General features: G+C 44.0%; 1 protein-coding gene across 4 annotated transcripts in view; it reads right to left on the reverse strand.

Moving 5' to 3' along the window:
- SMAP2 (small ArfGAP2) overlaps positions 1 to 19,764 on the reverse strand; it is a 53,835-nt gene that overhangs the window by 8,745 nt on the left and 25,326 nt on the right. For 2 of the 4 annotated variants that reach the window (XM_002715186.6, XM_070078695.2), the window contains exons 2-6: positions 8,800 to 8,933; positions 7,491 to 7,576; positions 6,434 to 6,512; positions 1,110 to 1,196; positions 27 to 108 (exon numbers count right to left, since the gene is read on the reverse strand). In XM_002715186.6, the coding sequence (XP_002715232.1) occupies positions 27 to 108; positions 1,110 to 1,196; positions 6,434 to 6,512; positions 7,491 to 7,576; positions 8,800 to 8,933 (468 nt within the window). Of the gene's footprint in view, positions 1 to 26; positions 109 to 1,109; positions 1,197 to 6,433; positions 6,513 to 7,490; positions 7,577 to 8,799; positions 8,934 to 14,248; positions 14,419 to 19,764 lie in introns of those variants that run through there. The other 2 variants (XM_089300918.1, XM_089300919.1) reach the window with 2 other exon arrangements.

Genomic DNA, 19,764 nt, shown 5'->3' on the forward strand with positions numbered 1-19,764 from the left:
TGGGAGCTGAAAAGTCCAACTCTTACCGAGGCCCAACAAATCCATGACGGGTGCCGTGGATTTCGGGGAGCTTTTCCGAGGTAGCTGGGGATCTTCCTTTTTCTGTGGCTAAGGTGAGAGGAAGAAATCAGCAGGTGTTGTGAGCCCTTTCCCCTCTGCTCTCTACAGCCACAGGGGTCCTTCTGGCAGGGTTGCTGTCACTCAAGGAAAGTCACCAAGGAAGCAACACTGGGGAAGCGCCAGGTGACAGAATCCAGTCAGGAGACACGAGTGCGTGAACCAGAGCTCGGGCAAAGACAAGACACCATCTGTGCTTGCTCAGCCTGCTAAAGGCAGGTCTTCCCGAAACCAAGACAACCACGGATCAGAGGACCCAATAGAAGCAGCAGTGTTTGGTTCCAGGAAAAGTCAAGAACAAAGGTAGCTTTCCGATGGTCCAGGAGTCAAAAGCCAACAAATCTCCCAGAGGTCAGTAAACCTCTCACTTCAACGCCAAAAGGGAGGTCAGTTGAAAGCTTATCTAGTTCACTCTGCCCGTATCTCCAGTGATTGTGTCTGCAGACTGTGTGATGCACACAGTGACAGAAGACTCCCTTCAGCAACAGTGAAAAGTCACCTGTCTCCTAAGCCTCTGAGCTTTATCAGAGCACCTGCCACTACCATACGTGCTACGGGAAAAGAAAGGTGTGTGCTTCGATATGACACAGCCAGACGAAAGAAGGGGTTATTTACAGTGCACGAGTATGGCCCGCCTTCTAGAGGGGTCTGAGCTGCAACAGGAAAACGAAGCACAGAAGTTCCGACAAGATAGACTCCTGTCGGGGAGTGTGTGCTCAGAAGTGTCACACAGCCTTGGCATTCTGGCCTGGAATGTGCCTCTTGCTTGGAAGGGACAAAGGCAGTTCCCAGGCTCCCATCTGGCCCCAAAGAGAAGTGTGAACAGAGCAGATTAGGCAGCAACTGATCTAATCTAAATGTGGAACCTCATAGCCCCAGGCAGGATGATGCAATGGTATCAACCTGACCCCACTGTCCTGAGGCCGCTCCCCTCCCCCACACATATAAACACACCTGACACTGGCCACCCAATGCAAATATCTCCCACTTACCATTTTCACTTTCTCAAAAACAACAGGTTCCATTTTTTTCTCTGGAACTGATTCACTCCCTCTTTTCCACTTATCATCTTTTTCTTTCTAGAATGGTTTAACAAGACAAAGAACACAAGCCCTCTGGTGACTAATAATTCAATTATTGCAATTCCTAATGTCCAAAAAGGTTAACAAAAAATCCCCAATGATTCTGATGGAGGCATAAGAGAAACTTAGGAATGTGTCTTGGTGTGGGGCCCGAGAGCTGGCCTCTCACCTTAGCCTCAAAGGTAAATATCCGCCGAACATCAGAAGCCCCTGCCCTCCTGGTCTGTCCCACCTGCTCAAGACTTTCAAAATTTGTACTCTATACGAATCTACCAAGGCTAAAAACCTTCACCAGTTTGCTGTCCATTTTTGCCCGAAACTTCATTTGCTCATGCTTTGAGGGGCCCCCTCCTCATCTTTGGGATACTGGTCAATACATTTATGTTATCTTCTGTCCTGTTACATTATAAATTTATTCATGTGTCCTCTCAATATTCATCTCCTTTTTGAAAAATCAGAAAGTAAACCTTAATTACAAGGTTAAAGATTAAAAAACAAGTGTTGGGAAAATAAGGCAAAAAGAATTAGAGGATTCTTAGAGAGGGAGGCGGTATCCATGGTGATTAGGGTGCTACCTGGGATGCCTGCATTCCATGCTGGGGTGACCAGGTTCAAATCCTGGCTCTGCTCCTGATTCCAGCTTCCTCATAATACACACCCTGGGAAGCAGCTGATCATGGCTCAAGCACTTGGATCCCTGCCACCCACATGGGACACCTGGTGTGGGTTCCAAACTCCTGGCTTTGACTTGGCCCAGTTCCAGCTGTTGCATACATTTGGATAATGAGTCAACCCATGGAGGATTTCTTTCTCTCTCTCTCAAATACATAAATAAATCATTTTAAAGTGATTAACGTGTCCTTTTCTAGGGCTTCCTGCAAGTCATCTATCTAAAATCAAAAAGTAGATCCTTGCAGTTTCTTTTTAATGTTTAGAGACCATTTCATTGTATTTTCAACATTTTAGGAATATAATGTTCCTGGCCACATTTTAACATCAAATAAATACCTAAAGCAAAACAGAACCACAAAGCAAACTTAATACATGCATAGAATATATGTATGAAAAAATGTTCAGTTTTTCTAGCGATCAAAAATACAATTAAAAATGCATTTTAGGGGGGCTGGAGTTGTGGCATGGTGGGTTAAGCCACTGCTTACAATGTCAGCATCCCATATGGATTTCAGTTCAAGTCCTAGCTATTCCACTTCCAATCCAACTCTCTGCTAATGCACTTGGGAAAGCAACAGAAGATGGCCCAAACCCCTGCCTCTGCACCCACGTGCGAAATCCTGATGAAGCTCCTGGCTCCTAGCTTTGGCCTGGTCCAGTCATGGGAGTGAACTAGTGGATAAATGACCAATCTCTCTTTAACTCTGCCTTTCAAATAAAATAAACAAATATCTTCAAAATGCATTCTAGGAGTGGAGAAAGATCTTAATGATATATCTAGTTGATAAGGATGAAGTAAAACTAGCACTCTCATACAAAGCTGTAAAGACAATGTAAAATGGTACAACTTCTGGAAAGCACATTGGCAAAAGTATGAAGAGACAAATATTGAAGTCCTTTGATCTACATAATACCATATCTTGAAATTTACCTTAAGAAAATAATACAAAAGTTATATGCTAAGAATCTCACTCCAGAATTATTTATGCCAAAGAAAAACTTTTATGCCACAAAAGGAGAATGGTAAAATAAACTGTGATGTAGCTACTCACTCACTGAAAGATGATATAACAAAAATTATGAAAACCACTAAAGCCTCATGATTTTTTTTTTTTTTTTTTTGACAGGCAGAGTGGACAGTGAGAGAGAGAGAGACAGAGAGAAAGGTCTTCCTTTCCCATTGGTTCACTCCCCAATGGCCGCTGCAGCCGGCGCACAGCGCTGATCCCATGGCAGGAGCCAGGTGCTTCCCCCGGTCTCCCATCCAGGTGCAGGGCCCAAGGACTTGGGCCATCCTCCACTGCACTCCCTGGCCACAGTAGAGAGCTGGCCTGGAAAAGGAGCAACTGGAACAGAATCCGGCGCCCCGACCGGGACTAGAACCCGGGGTGCCGGCGCCAAGTGAGGCGGAGGATTAGCCAAGTGAGCCGTGGCACCGGCAAGCCTCATGATTCAGATGAGTTCCATTCCCAGCTCCAGCTTCCTGCTGCTGCAGAGCCTGGGAGGCAGCGGCGACAGGTCAAGTAATCAGGTGCCTGCTTCCCACGTGGGAGACCTGGATTGAGTTTACAGCTCTCAGATTTGGCCCCCTCTGCTATTGTAGGCATTTGAGGAGTGAGCCAGTGGATGGGAGCTCTCTCTGTGTCTCTCAAAGTTAAAAAAATTTTTTAATTATGAAGATCTATGTAAACATAGAAATATATGCCATGTTAAATGCAATGAAAGCAGAAAACATTCTACATAACTATATTATGATTCCAAAAAGTAGCTATATAGGGAAAAGGAAGACGTCAAGACAATAACCATCAGTAAATATGGTGGGAGTATGCATGGATTTATCAGTCTAATTTTCATATTTTCTGAAAAATAACTTTATAATCACAGTGCAGCTATGTCTTTGTCATACATATTGTAGCATTTAGAGCACTTTCTTAAAGCTAAAAATGTTCTGTTTTAAAAATACGCTAGACAACAAAGTTTATTTTCATTTACCATTATATGTATTTAATTTTTAAGGTTTATTTATTTGTGAGTGTGAGAGAGAAGAGACAGAGAAAGATAATCTTCCATCTGCTGGTTCACTCCCCAAATGTCTGCAACAGCTGGGGTTGGGCCAGGTTGAGGCTAACCACCTGGAATTCCACCTGGGTCTCTCACATGGGTGGCAGGAACCCAGGTACTCAGGCTATCATCTGTTGCTCTCAGGAGCACTGACAGGAAGTGGGATCTGAAGTGGAGTAGCTGACACTTGAACTGGCACTCTGATATGGGATGTGTGAGTCCCAAGGGATAGATCAACCAGCTACTCCACAAAAAGAGTAAATTTTTTACCAACCTCTAAGAGACTGCATGTAGCAAATATTAATTCTTGGCCTAAAAATCATCGCAGGAATATTTTAAAAATCTAAGCACAGTCAACAAAACTTTCGAAATTGCTGCTTGGTAAACAGGAAGTATTTCCTTCCTGAGTGGAAACACCCAGTAAGTCAAACAGGCTTGTTTTCATGGGCACACTACACCTGCAACATAACTACAAACATCTGGACAGCTGTCTTCATACAAGACCCTCTCCCTCCTCCAGCTTCCACATCACCTCAGAGACCCTTCTCTGACTCACCTGATTTCACTTCTTCAGGCACAATGAATGGAGCTAGGCAGAAAGCATAGTTTTCGATAAATAAAGGAAACATGTGTGCTTTGGGTTCCAAACCCTTTTTTAGGATGCCATCAAAGGTTGACTTTTTTTTGGAATAGCTATAATAACTGGCAAGCCTCTTTTCTGGAAGACTGTGAGGTAAGAGTCCTTCCTACTAAGCTAGAAAGTAACTGATTTCATCAAACCACAGTACTTACTGCCTTGCACTTACTTGCTGCCTGTGTGGAAGTTCACCTGACAGATAATGGCCCTTTCAGAAAATCAACTGGATTTGACTAGGTGCCAGCTTGGCTGCACCGCAGGTTGAGCTGCCACCCACAATGCCAGCATCCTATATGAGTGCTGGTTTGAGTCTGGACTGCTCCACTTCCAATCTAGCTCCCTACTAATGTGCCTGGGAAAGCAATGGAAGACAGACCAAGTACTTGGACCCCTGCAGGAGACCCAGAAGTAGTTCTGGGCTGCTAGTCTCGGTGAGCGCTATTGTGGCCATCTGGGGAGTGAACTAGTAGATAGAAGATGTCTCTCCCTCTCTCCCTTTCTCTTTGTAATTTGTAATAAAATAAATCTTTAAATAAAAAGGTCTGGGGGTCAGTGCTGTGGTGTAGGGGGCTCAGCCTCCACCTGCAGTGCCGGCATCCCATATGGGCACTGGTTGGTGTCCTGGCTGCTCTTCTTCCGTTCCAGCTCTCTGCTATGGCCTGGGAAAGCAGTAGAAGATGACCCAAGTCCTTGGGCCCCTGTACCCATATGGGAGACCTGGAAGAGGCTCCTTCCTGACTCCTGGTTTTGGTTCAGCCCAGCTCTAGCTATTGCAGCCATTTGGGGAGTGAACCAGTGGTTGGAAGACTTCTCTCTCTCTCTCTCTCTGTCTCTCCCTCCATCTCGCAAATAAATAAACATTAAAAAAGAAAAAGGTCTGAACAGTCCTAATTATGAATTCTCCTTTAATTGTCATTCATCGGGCATGTGTTCTTCCAGAAACCATGCATTTCCTCCTGTTTTCCTTGTCCTAGTGATCAAACACAGTACTGTAGACTCTGGCCATGCCTAGGCTGGAACGTGCAATTAACAGCTGGAAGTCATGGTTCCTCTGCAACCCTTCTCAAGAACAAGGGTCCTGGTGGCAGTCAGTCCCCCAGCACACTGGTTATCAGCAGGTAATGCTGGAAACACATATTGATGAGACTGGAAACAACTCTGGTGATTTAATTATGCCTGGTTTTGTAACTATTTACAGAAAAATAAGCGTGTGTATCAACACACACATGCACATACATCTACCATAACCAATGTGCCCATGTGAAGAAACAACACAGCACTGGGAATCACTTACCTCTTCAGACCAAGCCAAAGAATTCACTGGTGGCTTGCCCTGCCCATCCCTGAGGCAAAAGTCTCTTCCATGATATCTGATGGTCTTTTTTTTAAAAATACATGCATGTATGTATGTATGTATGTATTTGAAAGGCAGACAGAGTCAGATAAAGAGGGAGCTTCCGTTTGCTGGTTCACTGCCCAAATGCCCACAATGGCCTGCGCTGGGCCAAAGCCAGGAACCAGGAACTCAATCTAATTCTCCCACATGGGTAGCTGGAACCCAATCACTTGAGCCATCACTGCTACCTCCCGGCGTCTGCACTAGCAAGAAGCTGGTGTCATGGCTGGAGCCAAGTGCTGAACTCCAACACTCAGATGTGGAGCATGGGTATCCTAACTAGCATCTTAACCACTGGGCTAAAAGCCCATACTCTCCTGGCCTCAATACAACAACTGCTTTTTCCTACTTTGGCCTTTTAAAGATTAGTTTGGAGTATTTTTGGTAGCAGTTTTTCAAACTTTTCCATGATGTAAGTAATAAACAAAGTAGTTATTCTGAACAACCCTTGAAAGGTTTGCAACCAACCCTAAAGGCATTGATATCCAGACTCCGGTCCATGTATTTCTTCTTCTCGTATTTATCTCGGATAAATCCCTCGACAGCTCTGCCAGAAGCTTATTAAGGATGAATCAAACAAGCCTCTCCAACAGTAAGAATACAAAAAGCCAATTTGTATTCCACGGAGCTTTGTTCTTCTTCCTTCCTGCCTGGTTCCCCCCTTGGCTGCTGTCTCTCCATTTGCAGTTTCCCTGACCAAAACCTCAAGCTGCCTCCTTCAAGGTTACTGCGGAGAATGACTTCCTAGGATTTCCATCTAGGGTGCCAGCAGCAACGAGTGGGATTCACCTTTATGGACATCAGAGGTGTGTACGACTTCCAGAACACAGGGAACACAGGCAGTGATCTATTTTAAAACTCTTTAGGTCAAAAGATCTCAAACAAAGGCATTTGAATGCCCCTTAAAAAGATAAACTCTTGAGCCCACTGCCAGATTCTGATCATGGGGTCTTCTGCAGGGATTCAACTCTGTATTTAACAGGTTCCACCTGAACCCACCGAAAAGCAAAACTCTTAACAAGATGGTCTACAAGTTACATCTTGAAATGCACAAAACCTTTAGGGGTTTTGGTTTTGTCTATCAGGTGCAGAGAAAGAGAAAGTTACTGATAAACTGGTTACCAATAGTGAATTGTTTTACACAGGCCACACAAAGGCAATAAAACGAATGGCAGTTTTGCTGACTGCAAGAGTTGAACAGAGCACCAGTAAACTATTCTTTTTTATCCAACAATAGTTTCAGAGATCCAAACACTAATGGAGATGTTGCATTATGGAAGGGTTCACAGTGAAATCGTGGCATCCTGATGCCCGAGTGAGTCCTCCCGCCATGAGACTACACGGTAATTCTGAGGTTAGCAAGTATACATGTGCTTTTTATATGTCATGGTTGCAGGAGAGAGGAAAAGCAAGAACTCGGACTACTCAACACAGAGACAGCCCAGTCAGATCACAGACTTGAATCTGGTCTGACTCCAAACACCAAAATACCACTCTGCCTTTTAGGTTGCTCCAGAAAAGATACGGGTCTATCTGTGGTCGCCGAAATGTCTCAGGAAGGTAGGCTTCATAAAGGCGGTTTGCCTTTCCATTCCCCATCTCTTGCATGCACTGCGATCAAAGAGAACGTAGAAACATGGAATGTCAGAGCAGCAAAGAACTGGAAAACGTCTCACCCAGCTCCACCCATGTACACCGAAGAACCAACCCAGAGAGTGGAAGAACCAAGATTTTAATTTGTGCATTCTTATTTCCAGTCTATGATTCTCTCTACCCTACCAGGAACTCACATTCATTTGCCCCAGTAACTATCTTTTCTCCCTGTCCACGGGTTACTTTTATTCAAAGATTTGTCTGCCAAGATAGAATTTAAGTCAGTAACAATTCAAGATCTTATTTGGATGTCCAACATATATAGCTACCAACCAAAATGTCTCCCTGGGAGGCAATAATCAGTGTTACAACTCTAAGTTTTCACTACTAATTAACCTATTCCATTTTATTACCAATAAATGTTATGTTTCCCATTAAGTTTTTGAAATAGCCCCCTTAACACTTGTGAGAAATAAACCCCAAGAGCTTTTTAGATCTTCATATTCCCAAAACGTCCATGGCATGTCATTTCCTTTGTAGGATAAACTACAACTGTGAAATGTACTTCTGCCTTTTAGACCTTTAATGAATCTTGAGAGTCTCAAACAATTTCTAAAGCCATTTTCTGATTAAGAATAACCTCTTATTTCTATCACCAACTTTAGCAACTGGTTTTCTCTGGGACTTCCCTTCCTCCTCCCAACAAAGAAAAACACACTTTTTTAAATGAAGGTATTTCAGTATTGTTCAGTGTAACAAGAGAATAAAGAATAGCGAAGCTGCACCGAGGCTTAGGCCAGGCAGACTCAGGAACAGAAATGTCCCACTCCCAGCTCACCTTGCTGACAGCAAGCAATATTCATGCATGCATTTTAGCTGTATTACCCTAAGTCTATGATTTGGAGATTATTTTTAAGTAAGTACCTAAAACTACAAATGTTAGATCTGTAAATGCCGAGGGTATTAGAAAATAGACCAAAGATTCCTCCTAATATCGCCATGGGTACATGGGGTCCTAGACCACAGTTGATTTGTGTTTTGAAGCAGGTAAAATACGGATAGAATATCTTGTGTCTTAAACAGAAAGATATAAAATGTCTCTTAAAGATGCAAGAATTTCATGTAAGTGTTTAACAACTAAATTCTCTTTTATCTTCCCTTTTGTGCCCAGGAACTGAAATTCCTCCAGAACTTTTTACGTGGATATAGGGGAGTGGCTGACTCTCGGACTGCGTAAGTACCTGAATCTGTTCTTGAGTCCACTGGTCGAGGTTTACTGATTTTACCCTGGATATGTGCACCCCCAGGTTCCTGTGGATTCCAGCACAGCGAATGCAGATGAAGACACCAATGTTCCAGGAGGCCCATCGTGGCCCTGCGAAGGTCAGGAACAGGGCGATAAAATATAAATTACAACAACATTTAGGGCCAAGCTGTGATCGTTAGATTATGATTCAACATTTCTACTGGAATGCAAGTGAAAGAATTTTGACCACAGTCACTTTTTTATTGACTTTGTTCATTCCTCCATGGACCAAGGGTTTTTTCAGTTTTAATTTTTTTGAGAGTATAGTACATACTCATATAGTTGTACAAGGATCACCACTATCTAATTCCAGAAGATTTTAATCACCCCAAAAGAAATCCCAAACCCATTAGCAGGCACTTTCCATTTCCTCCCAATCCCTTCCTTTCAACCCGGTTAACCACAAATCTACTTTCCAATGGATTTGCCAATTCTGGACATTTAATTCAAGTGGAATTATACAATATGTGGGTAAGTGTGCTTAGAGCAGTTTTTTACAGCTACTGTTGAGTGCTGAAATGCAGATGTTAGAATATTTTGTCACATATAAAGAAAACTCCCAAAGTTACATCATATCCTATTTAGCCTAGCACCTTACATGGAGAGTCCTCCTCCATGAAACTTTGCAATGGTGGTGAGGCCTAGATTCAGTGTTCCTACTAGGAAAAAAGATACAGATGTGGATGCGAGCCCAGGACTCAACCTGAAATTAAAAACGTTGTTTATCCTCGCTTCCCCTCCAGGCTTATAAAATATGCATCCACATTGACTTAATAGGATCCGCTCGGGCTGATGTCCCTACTTTACTCAACTACAGAATTATCTAGACTCAACTGCCCTCCCCAAAATAACAATAATAAATAAAGATGCTTATTGCAGCAAAGAGACATCTCAGAGAGGTTTTAACTCTTTCCCATCTCTGCCAACTTTTCTCACTCTCATAAGCATGCTAGAAAACTATCAAACTCCTCTTCATAATTGTTAACTAGGAAAACTGACTTGCTTTTACATGACACCTTCCAAAGACTGAAATATCAGAAATACTTCCTTCTCTATCATTCCACATCAGAATTAGAGGTTGCAGTAAAGCAGTGAGAAGACACTAACTGATTTTCTACAGAGATAAACCAGACCCACGTTTGAAGCAACAGGCACAAGACTTCAGTTCTGAGGGACACAGGCAATTATTTCGTTAGCCCACAGGTTTTGGAGACGTTTTAATGGAAGAATGCTAGAATCATGTGGCAAAAAAATATATATTCTTAGAAACTTGAATTCACAACTATTATAAATAACACAATTTTCTGATGATATCATTCATTTACAATGGCAGTTACTAGATACAGAGGGCTCACCTCCTCCTTATCACCATTAGGTGGTATTCTCTGCCTGAAATTTTATCCCAATGCCTTCTTATTACTATTATCTTGAAAGGCTCAGATTTATCTTCTGAAAAGATCTGCAGTCCCTTCAAATGCTTAGTTGGATTTGCATCACTGGTCTGCCATACAGCTAATAAACACACAAATGATTCACGAAGTTGTTTCATGTGGTGGAGTATACAGTGTTCATAAAGGAACTCCGATAAGATCTGAGCAACAAGATTAAAAATACGACCAAAGGTAAGATTTTCATGTTTCTTTAGCATCTTTCCTTTGCCCAAGGGTTGTGGAGTTTAGAACTCATGATAAGATACTTCAAATGTATTTGCTTGCTAACAAAATCAGAAACCAAAATCTCATTAAAAGCTGTGGAGGCATCGGGCCTGGCGCTGTGCTCTAGCAAGTAAAGCCACCACCTGCAGTGCTAGTTCAAGACCGAGATGCTCTACTTCCAATCCAGCTCTCTGCTGTGGCCTGGGAAAGCAGCAGAAGATGGCCCAACTGCTTGGGCCCCTGCACCCACATGGGAGACCTAGAATAAGCTCCTGGCTCCTGGCTTCAGATCAGCCAGCTCTAGCCATTGCAGCTATTTGGGGAGTGAACCAGCAGATGGAAGACCTCTCTCTCTGCCTCTGCCCTTCTGTAACTCTGCCTTTCAAATAGATAAATAAACAAATCTTTAAAAAAAAAAAAAAAGCTGTGGAGGCAAGTGTTTGGCCCCTGCTTGGGATGCCAGCAGGCACCTGGGTTCAGGTATTAGCTCTGCTTCTAATTCCCTGATGGCTCAAGTACTTGGGTCTCTGCCACCCACGTGGGAAACCCAGCTTGGGTTTCAGTCTCCTGGCTTCAGCATGGTTACTGCTGCAGGTTATTTGGGGAATGAATCAGCAGGCGGAAGATCTCTCTCTCTGCTTTTCAAATAATGGAAAGTATATATATATATAATTATTATTTTACGTCACCTTGAAAGGTTACCCTGTTTGCTTCCTGGCCCTTCTTCCCGTGAGGACGGCAGTTCTCAATCATTCAAACACAGTGAGAACTGTGGTCCCCAGGTCTTGCTTTGAGGAAGCAAGAGTAAGACTTGATGCCCTGAAGCCACTGATGAGGCCCAGCCCAGAAACAGGGGTAACCATATGTTCCTGAAAAGCCAGGGGAGAGCCTCCTCTGGTCCCCGCCTGCCACCACCGCCCCCACCTGCCACCCCTCCTACAACACACAACGTTCTCCCCAGGAAACAGTGACCGCTCTATCCCAGAGGCTCATTCTCTTAAGAGTTCTGAGCCACTGGACTTATCAGTCAATGACTATATGTGCCTATCAATTCTGAAATTGAAGAAAAGAAAAAGACAAGAGACAAAAAGTTCCTTCTATAGCTGAAAATGCGGAGAAATGTTATAGTTATTAAAAGTACAACATTTGCAGCCAGAAAAGAGTTAGTGACTACCTATGTGGAACAATTCAACTTCCTGAGCCTCAGTTTCCTCATCTGTCACATCCACCTCGTAGCGTATAGCACCCAGAGGAATGGTAATAAAAGAGGGTTACGTGTAAGAACGAGGTGTGCAGTGGGGCTTCCGGGACCACCTCCCATTCTTCTTCACTGACAAGGGCCAGCTAACTCATTCACACGCACACTCGTGTGTGTATCAGCACTGTCCAGCACCACAGACTGCTTCTCTTCAGACAGGAATATGAGTTCTGGTCCTAAAATGTCAGAACCAAGACTAACTGAATATCAGAAAGAAGAAATTTGGGGCCTGGCACTGTGGTATAGTGAATAAAGCCACCACCTGCAAGGCTGGCATCCCCTACAGGTGCTGATTCATGTCTCAGCTGTTCCACTTCCAGTCCAGCTCCCTGCCAATGTGCCTGGGAAAGCAGCGGAAAATGACCTAAGTGCTTGGGCCCCTGCCACCCACGTGGGAGACCCAGATGAAGCTCTTCGCTCCTACCTTCTGCCTGTCCTGGCCCCAGCTGTTGAAGCCACTTGGGAAGTGATCTGTCTCTGTAATTTTGCCTAGAAATTTATCCTGGAGTCAATTTCTGCTTTTTAAAAAAATAAGCTTTACTGTGTATACTTAGGTATACAACATGAAGTCTTATGATGCTGTATAGTGAAATGGTTATGGAGTGGAGGGGACCCAGTTTCAGCCTTCTAGAAAACATCACGTTTTAAGCAGCTTCCTTTATCTACCCCAAAATATTCTTGGAAAATGCGCTATCTAAACTCCACCCAGTCCCCTTCTCTGCTACACCCTGCTCTTCTGCCTGCACTTGCCCCCCCCCCCCCAACACACACACAGAGAAAAACAGGCCCGAGGCCGTCAGCCTGAGGGTGCTGCTTGGATTCCACAGTATGTGGTACCGCTGCCACAAGGCCTGCCTACTTAAATCTGCTATACTTGCGAGAAGAAACCAGCTGTTCAATACACTTGGTCATGGCCCATCACACACCCAACAGGCTTCCACTCTATCTTGGAAACCAAGGAGAAAATTTAAAAGATATCATTCTGAAACTGAAAATAGAAAGAGATGCTGAGGAGCAATGTTCCAAACAACTGTGAACCTGAAGAGGATAAACAAGTTACACACACTGGTAGTGACTAGCACCACACAAAAAAGAGGCTGCAGATGAATGAACATATTTGATGGGGACCTAAGAGCGAACTCAGGGGGTCCAGTGCTGTGGCACAGAGGGTTAAGCAGCCACCTGCAGCACCGGCATCCCATATGGGTGCTGGTTCCTACTCCGGCTGCTCCATTTCCGACCCAGCTTCCTGCTAATGTGCCTGGGAAAGCAGCAGAAGATAGCCAAGTCCTTGGGCCCCTGCACCAATATGGGAGACCCAGATGAAACCCAGCCTCAGCCATTGTGGCCATTTGGGAAGTGAACCAACAGATGGGAAATTGTGCTTGTTCTCACTCGCTCTCTGTCTCTCTCACTTTTCTCTAACTCTTTCAAATAAATAAATCTTAAGAAAAAAATAGGCAGCATTAAGCAATATTCAAATTAATGTGTAATTAGTCTGCATAATAGAATCAGTGTGAATGAAGAAAGTATATGGATTTCACTGACTGCTCAGCCAAAAGATCTACTGTAATAAGTACCAGCCCAGTATTGGGCTGAGTGGCTGCATGGGTTTGACAAGTCCCTCTCAGGCTTATGCCTACATTTGCAAAACAGAAGGCATATTAGTCATAGCCGCAGTATATGCGACTTCTGGATAGTTTCTGAGCAACACCTGCTGCCTTGTGCACAGTTCACTGGCTGCTGAGATGTCCCCCACCACCAGAGCTGCCAGGATCAGAAGGGTTCTGGGTTTAAGAACTCAGCAGAAAGAAGGAGAGCTACAGCTACTATTATAATAATCACAATTCATTCATCTCTCAACTGTGGCATTCCAAACAAATAAAGATTACTAAATTGATGGCTTTAGACTTGTTAGCATCATGGAGCTACCGTAAATTTCAACAGGCAGGATGAACAAAGGGAGATTAGAATTTCTTCCATCTCCCTTCCCAACCTTTTTGAATCTACCTCACAAATTTCTAGACCTTCTAACCTCTCACCGATGAGTACCTATTGTCTTAGTATTACCTATATGGCAAGCTCTCTGTCTACTAAGCACTGGGGATACAAAGCCAGAGACAATAAAGATGAGATTTCTCAATTCAAAATCTCACAGATTAACAACTAACTGGTCTCCAGACTCCCACTAGAGTAATATTTCCAAAACACAAATCTGTACAGATCAGATCTCTGCATATAAACCTTCCATGAGGTCTTATACACAGAGATGAAAATGTAAATTGGTGCTGTATCAACAGCATATTCCAATGTGAGCTCTGAATCTCTTGCCACAAAGCCAGCTCTTCCTCTGTTCTTTTCCATCTTTGCCAATTACACCTCCATCCATTCAACAGTATAAGATGAAATCTTATACATCCTCCTGAAACCTTTCTCTCCTTCAACTCTCAACATCACAAAGACCAAAATACCTGTCAGATCAGTATTTCTTCTCTTCATCTCTCTAGTCTACGATCATCAGGTCTCTGGACCAGTGTAATAATCGACTAATGTCTCTTCACTTTAACATGCTCTTCACCTCTCAAAGCCCAGCCCCAAAACTATTCTTCACAAAATAATAAAGCCAAAAAAAAAAAAAAGAGAAAAAAACAAAAGAAAGAAAGAAAGAAAGAAAGAAAGAAAGAAAGAAAGAAAGAAAGAAAGAAAGAAAGAGAGAAAGAAAGAAAGAGAGAAAGAAAGAAAGATCTTCCTCTGGAAGGCTTCCTTCTATTACTGAGGGACTGCAGGAAAAGACCTTTAATGCGGCCTCAGATGTCTGGCCACTCCTCCTTCCCAGCCTGCTTTCATTTCCTTGAAGACCAACAAGTTCCCCCTTTAGGGCTGTTGGCCTTAGAACATGCTGCTCCCAAAGTCAAAAAGCTCTTTCCCCAGCCACCTGCCATCACGTGAGGCCTGGCCAGCTCCTATTCATCACGAGGGGCTCAGCTGAAATGTTTCTTCCTCAAAACAGCCTTTCCTTGGTCCCTCCAATCCAAGAAAAAGAAATTTTTTATAATAAAATGTAAACAACAGAAGGAAGAGTATAACCTCTCCTCTACTCTTTCTTCTGTTGTTTACATTTATTATGGAAATTTGTTTTAAAAAGCCCAAAGGGGCCTGTGATATAAGGCTTTTTTTTCTTTAAAGTTATTTATGGGGTTGGCGCCATGGCTCACTTGGTTAATCCCCCACCTGCAGTGCTGGCATCCCATATGGGTGCCAGGTTCTAGTGCCGGCTTCTCCTCTTCCAGTCCAGCTCTCTGCAGAGTTACAGAGAGGCAGAGGCAGAGGCAGAGAGATCTTCCATACGCTTGTTCAGTGCCCAGATGGCCACAACGGCTGGTGCTGCACCAATCCAAAACCAGAAGCCAGGAGCTTCTTCTGGGTCTCCCACATGGGTGCAGGGGCCCAAGGACTTGGGACATCTTCTACTGCTTTCCCAGGCCATAGCAGAGAGCTGGATCAGAAGTGGAGCAGCCAGGACTTGAATTGGTGCCCATATAGGATTCTGGCACTGCAGGCAGCGGCTTTACCAGACCGCTACGCCAAAGCGCCAGCCCCTGGAAAATTTCAAACACACAAAAGCAGCTCCAGCAATTACCAACTCCTGGCCAATACTGTTTCAGCTCTGTTCTATACACTTTCCCTCACCCCTAAACCTTGGGTTATTTTGAAGTAAATCCCAAACATCACAGCATTTCATCTGTACATACTTCTGTTTATATCTCTAAAAGATAAATATTTTCTAAAAATCTATTTGAGAGACAGAGAAGGCATCAGTATGCTGGTTCACTCCCCAAACACCTGCAATGGCCCTGGGTCAGGTGCTGGCTAGGAGCTAAGAACCCAATTCAAGGCTTCCACATAGTGCCAGGGACTCAACTACTTGAGGCATCACCTGTTGCCTCCCAAGGTGAACATCTACAGGAAACTAGAATTGGGAGTGGGGCTGGGATTAGAACCCAGGCACCCTGATAGGGGGTGTGACTGTCTTAACCAGTGGGCCACCCCAGATAAGGACTTTTCAAATGTTAAGAACTTTCATTTACCCATTCTATTTTCTTTCTAACTCATACAACATTTTATCATTAATTATTTGTGTGATTATTAACATTTCTTTCCCACTAAACTATTTTAATGCCACAATAGCACACATCAGATCTGTGATGTTCACTGTCAAATTCTCAGGGCATAGCACAGTTCCTCCCATTCAGAAGGGAGGCAAAATTTGTTTAAAAATTAAAGGTAAATGGGGCTGGTGCTGTGGCGCAGTGGGTTAACGCCCTGGCCTGGGGCGCAGACATCCCATATGGGTGCCAGTTTGAAATCCAACAGCTCCACTTCCCATCCAGCTTTCAGCTATGGCCTGGGAAAGCAGTAGAAGATGGCCCAAGTCTTTGGGCCCCTGCACCTGCGTGGGAGACCCGGAAGAAACTTCTGGCTCCTGGCTTCAGATCAGCGCAGCTCCAGCCGTTGCGGCCAATTGGGAAGCGAATCATCGGATGGAAGACCTCTCTCTCTGCCTCTCCTCTCTCTGTGTAACTCTGACTTTCAAATAAATAAATAAATCTTTTTTTAAAAAATTAAAGGTAAATAAATTTTTGATTCCCACTTCTAAGAATTCATCAGGAAAATAACTCATCAGGTACACAATTATACATATTAAGAATTTTCATTACTATATTTTTATAAAAATTAGAAATTCCGGGGCCGGCACTGTGGCATAGCCAGTAAAGACGCAGCCTGCAGTGCCGGCTCAAGACCTGGCTGCTCCATTTTCAATCCAGCTCTCTGCTATGTCCTGGGAAAGCAGTGGAAGATGGCCCAGGTCCTTGGGACCCTGCACCCATGTGGGAGACCAGGAAAATGTGCCTGGTTCCTGGCTTCAGATTGTTGCAGCTCCGGCCGTAGCAGCCAACTGGGGAGTGAACGAGCGGATGGAAGACCTCTCTCTCTCTCTCTCTCTCTGCCTCTCCTTCTCTCTATGTAATTCTGACTTTCAAATAAATAAATAAATCTTTAAATAAATTAGAAATACCGAGTTCATATAAAGGTACTATACATCATAATGCAACAGGAAAAAAACTTTGTAGCTAACTTGGTATGGAAATATCTCCATGATATAACAGCTTTTTAAATCTAGCATTAATAAAGTGGTGAAAAATGTAAATAAATTTGTATGTACACACAGAAAAACAGACTAGAAAAATATATGTAAAATACTCAAAGCTATTATCTCTGGGTAATGGGGCTGTGAAATATCTATATCTTCTATTTTTTAATTTTACTTATTTATACATGTACTTTTACAGCCAATCATGGGCTGGCGCTGCAGCTCACTAGGCTAATCCTCCACCTGCGGCACTAGCACCCTGGGTTCTAGTCCCAGTTGGGGCACTGGATTCTGTCCCAGTTGCTCCTCTTCCAGTCCAGCTCTCTGCTGTGGCCCAGGAAGGCAGTGGAGGATGGCCCAGGTCCTTGGGCCCTGCACCCGCATGGGAGACCAGGAAGAAGCACCTGGATCCTGGCTTCAGATCGGCGCAGCACACCAGCCATAGCGGCCATTTGGGGGGGTCTAACTCTGCTTATTAAAAATAACATAAGCCAGCGCCGCGGCTCAATAGGCTAATCCTCCGCCTTGCGGCGCCGGCACACCGGGTTCTAGTCCCGGTCGGGGCACCAGATTCTGTCCCGGTTGCCCCTCTTCCAGGCCAGCCCTCTGCTGTGGCCCAGGAGTACAGTGGAGGATGGCCCAAGTCCTTGGGCCCTGCACCCCATGGGAGACCAGGAGAAGCACCTGGCTCCTGCCTTCGGATCAGCATGGTGCGCCGGCCGTGGCAGCCATTGGAGGGTGAACCAACGGCAAAAGGAAGACCTTTCTCTCTGTCTCTCTCTCTCACTGTCCACTCTGCCTGTAAATAAATAAATAAATAAATAAATAAAAAATAAATAACATAACATAACATAACATAACATAAAATACAGAGTAAATAAAAACCTATAGAATGTGGGGCCAGTGTTGTGGTGCAGTGGGTTAAACTGCTGCTTGTGATGCTAGAAGACCATATCCAAGTGCTGGCTGAGTCTGGGCTGCTCCCTTTCTAATCCAGTTTCCTGGTGCTGTGCCTGGGAAGGCAGCAGATGTCCCAAGTACGTGGGCCCCTGCTGCCCATGTGTGAGACCCGAATGGAGTTCCTGTCTTCTGGCTTCAGCCTGGCCTAAGGCTAGCTATTGCAGCTACCTGGGGTATGAACCAGTGGATGGAAGAGATCTCTCTCTCTTTCTCTTTGCCTCTCTCTCTTTCTCTGTTGCTCTGTCTTTCAAATATAAGTAAGTAAACAAGTAAGTAAATCTTTAAAAATAACATGATTGACTTTACCTTTTTTTTTTTTTTTTTTTTTTTGACAGGTAGAGTTATAGACAGAGAGAAAGGTCTTCCTTCCATTGGTTCACCCCCCAAAATGGCCGCTACAGCCGGCGCTGCGCCAATCCAAAGCCAGGAGCCAGGTGCTTCCTCCTGGTCTCCCATGCAGTGTAGGGCCCAAGCACTTGGGCCATCCTCCACTGCACTCCCGGGCCACAGCAGAGAGCTGGAAGAGGAGCAACTGGGACAGAATCCAGCGCCCCAACTGGGACCAGAACCCGGGGTGCTGGCGCCACAGGCGGAGGATTAGCCAAGTAAGCCATGGCGCCAGCCTGTATTTTATTTTTATTTGCAATGAGTTTGATTAATTTTATAATAAGAAAAAAATGGCACATATATTTTTAAAACAAGACAACCACCTATGACTCCTTACTGATTGTGGGAAAAACTGAAACTCCTTACCATGACATATAATGCCCATTAAGAGCCTGAGCTTTACACATGTTGAACAGGTCATTACTCCGAAACATGGTACACACTTATACCTCTTTGCTTACACCACTTTTTCTATTGGCATGGCTTTCTCCCTCATTCCCTGCTTCAGAAACCTCAAGATCCAGTCTAGGGCTGGCGCTGTGGCATAGCAGGTAAAGCTTCCACCTGTGATGCCAGCATCCCTTATGGGCACTGGTTTGAGTCCTGGCTGCTCCACTTCTGATCCAGCTCTCTGCTATGGTGTAGGAAAGCAGTGGAGCATGGCCCAAGTGCTTGGGCCTCTGTACCCACATGAAAGACCTGGAAGAAGCTCCTGGCTCCTGACTTCAGCCTGGCCCAGCGCTGGCCATTGCAGCCATTTGGGGAGTGAACCAACAATGGAAGAGCTCTCTCTATATATAACTGTGAATTTTAAATAAATAAAATAAATCTTTAAAAGAAAAAATATCCAGTCTAACGTTATACTTTCTGTAAGGCCCTCAGAGGGGAGGAGAAAGCCTGACCCATGGCTTATATAAGGCCCACAGAATCATTTGTTCTGACCCTGCTAAGACAATCACAGGTAGAACTCAAAATTCAATACATCTAAAGCAGGCTAATTTTTAAGTTGAGGATTCTGTATGACCTGTGAATGATGTTATAACTATCTACATGACCCTTGGCAGAAAAAATGTTCCCCCTCCCTGCTTTAATGAGATAAGCCAACCTTCTCTACGGCTAAGAATCCACTGCATGCTTTGTTTTTCTACAACTGAGTATCTTATTAGAATTGGTTATTTACAGGTCTCTCTTGCCCTAATTAGACTGAGTACCAGAAGCCAAGGACCATGTCTCTTCATTTTGTGTTCTAAAATACTTAGCACGGTGCTACCAAATTAAAGATTTTACAGAATACATATCTATTAAATGAATTCATCAACAAGCAACATAGAAGTAAATCATTTTCCGGGCTTCGTACAATGAAGGGTGGTGTTTTCAACCATCTTAAAGGCTAAGCTGTCACACACTTTAGTAAAGCTGCAAAGGCAGAACTAGCACAACTGAACAGTTGATGATTTTAGTACACTCTCAGGAAGGATTTTCTAGCAG

Source organism: Oryctolagus cuniculus, chromosome 7, assembly GCF_051225735.1.
Source record: "Oryctolagus cuniculus isolate XC-2025 breed Fujian yellow rabbit chromosome 7, ASM5122573v1, whole genome shotgun sequence".
Lineage (NCBI taxonomy): Eukaryota > Metazoa > Chordata > Mammalia > Lagomorpha > Leporidae > Oryctolagus > Oryctolagus cuniculus.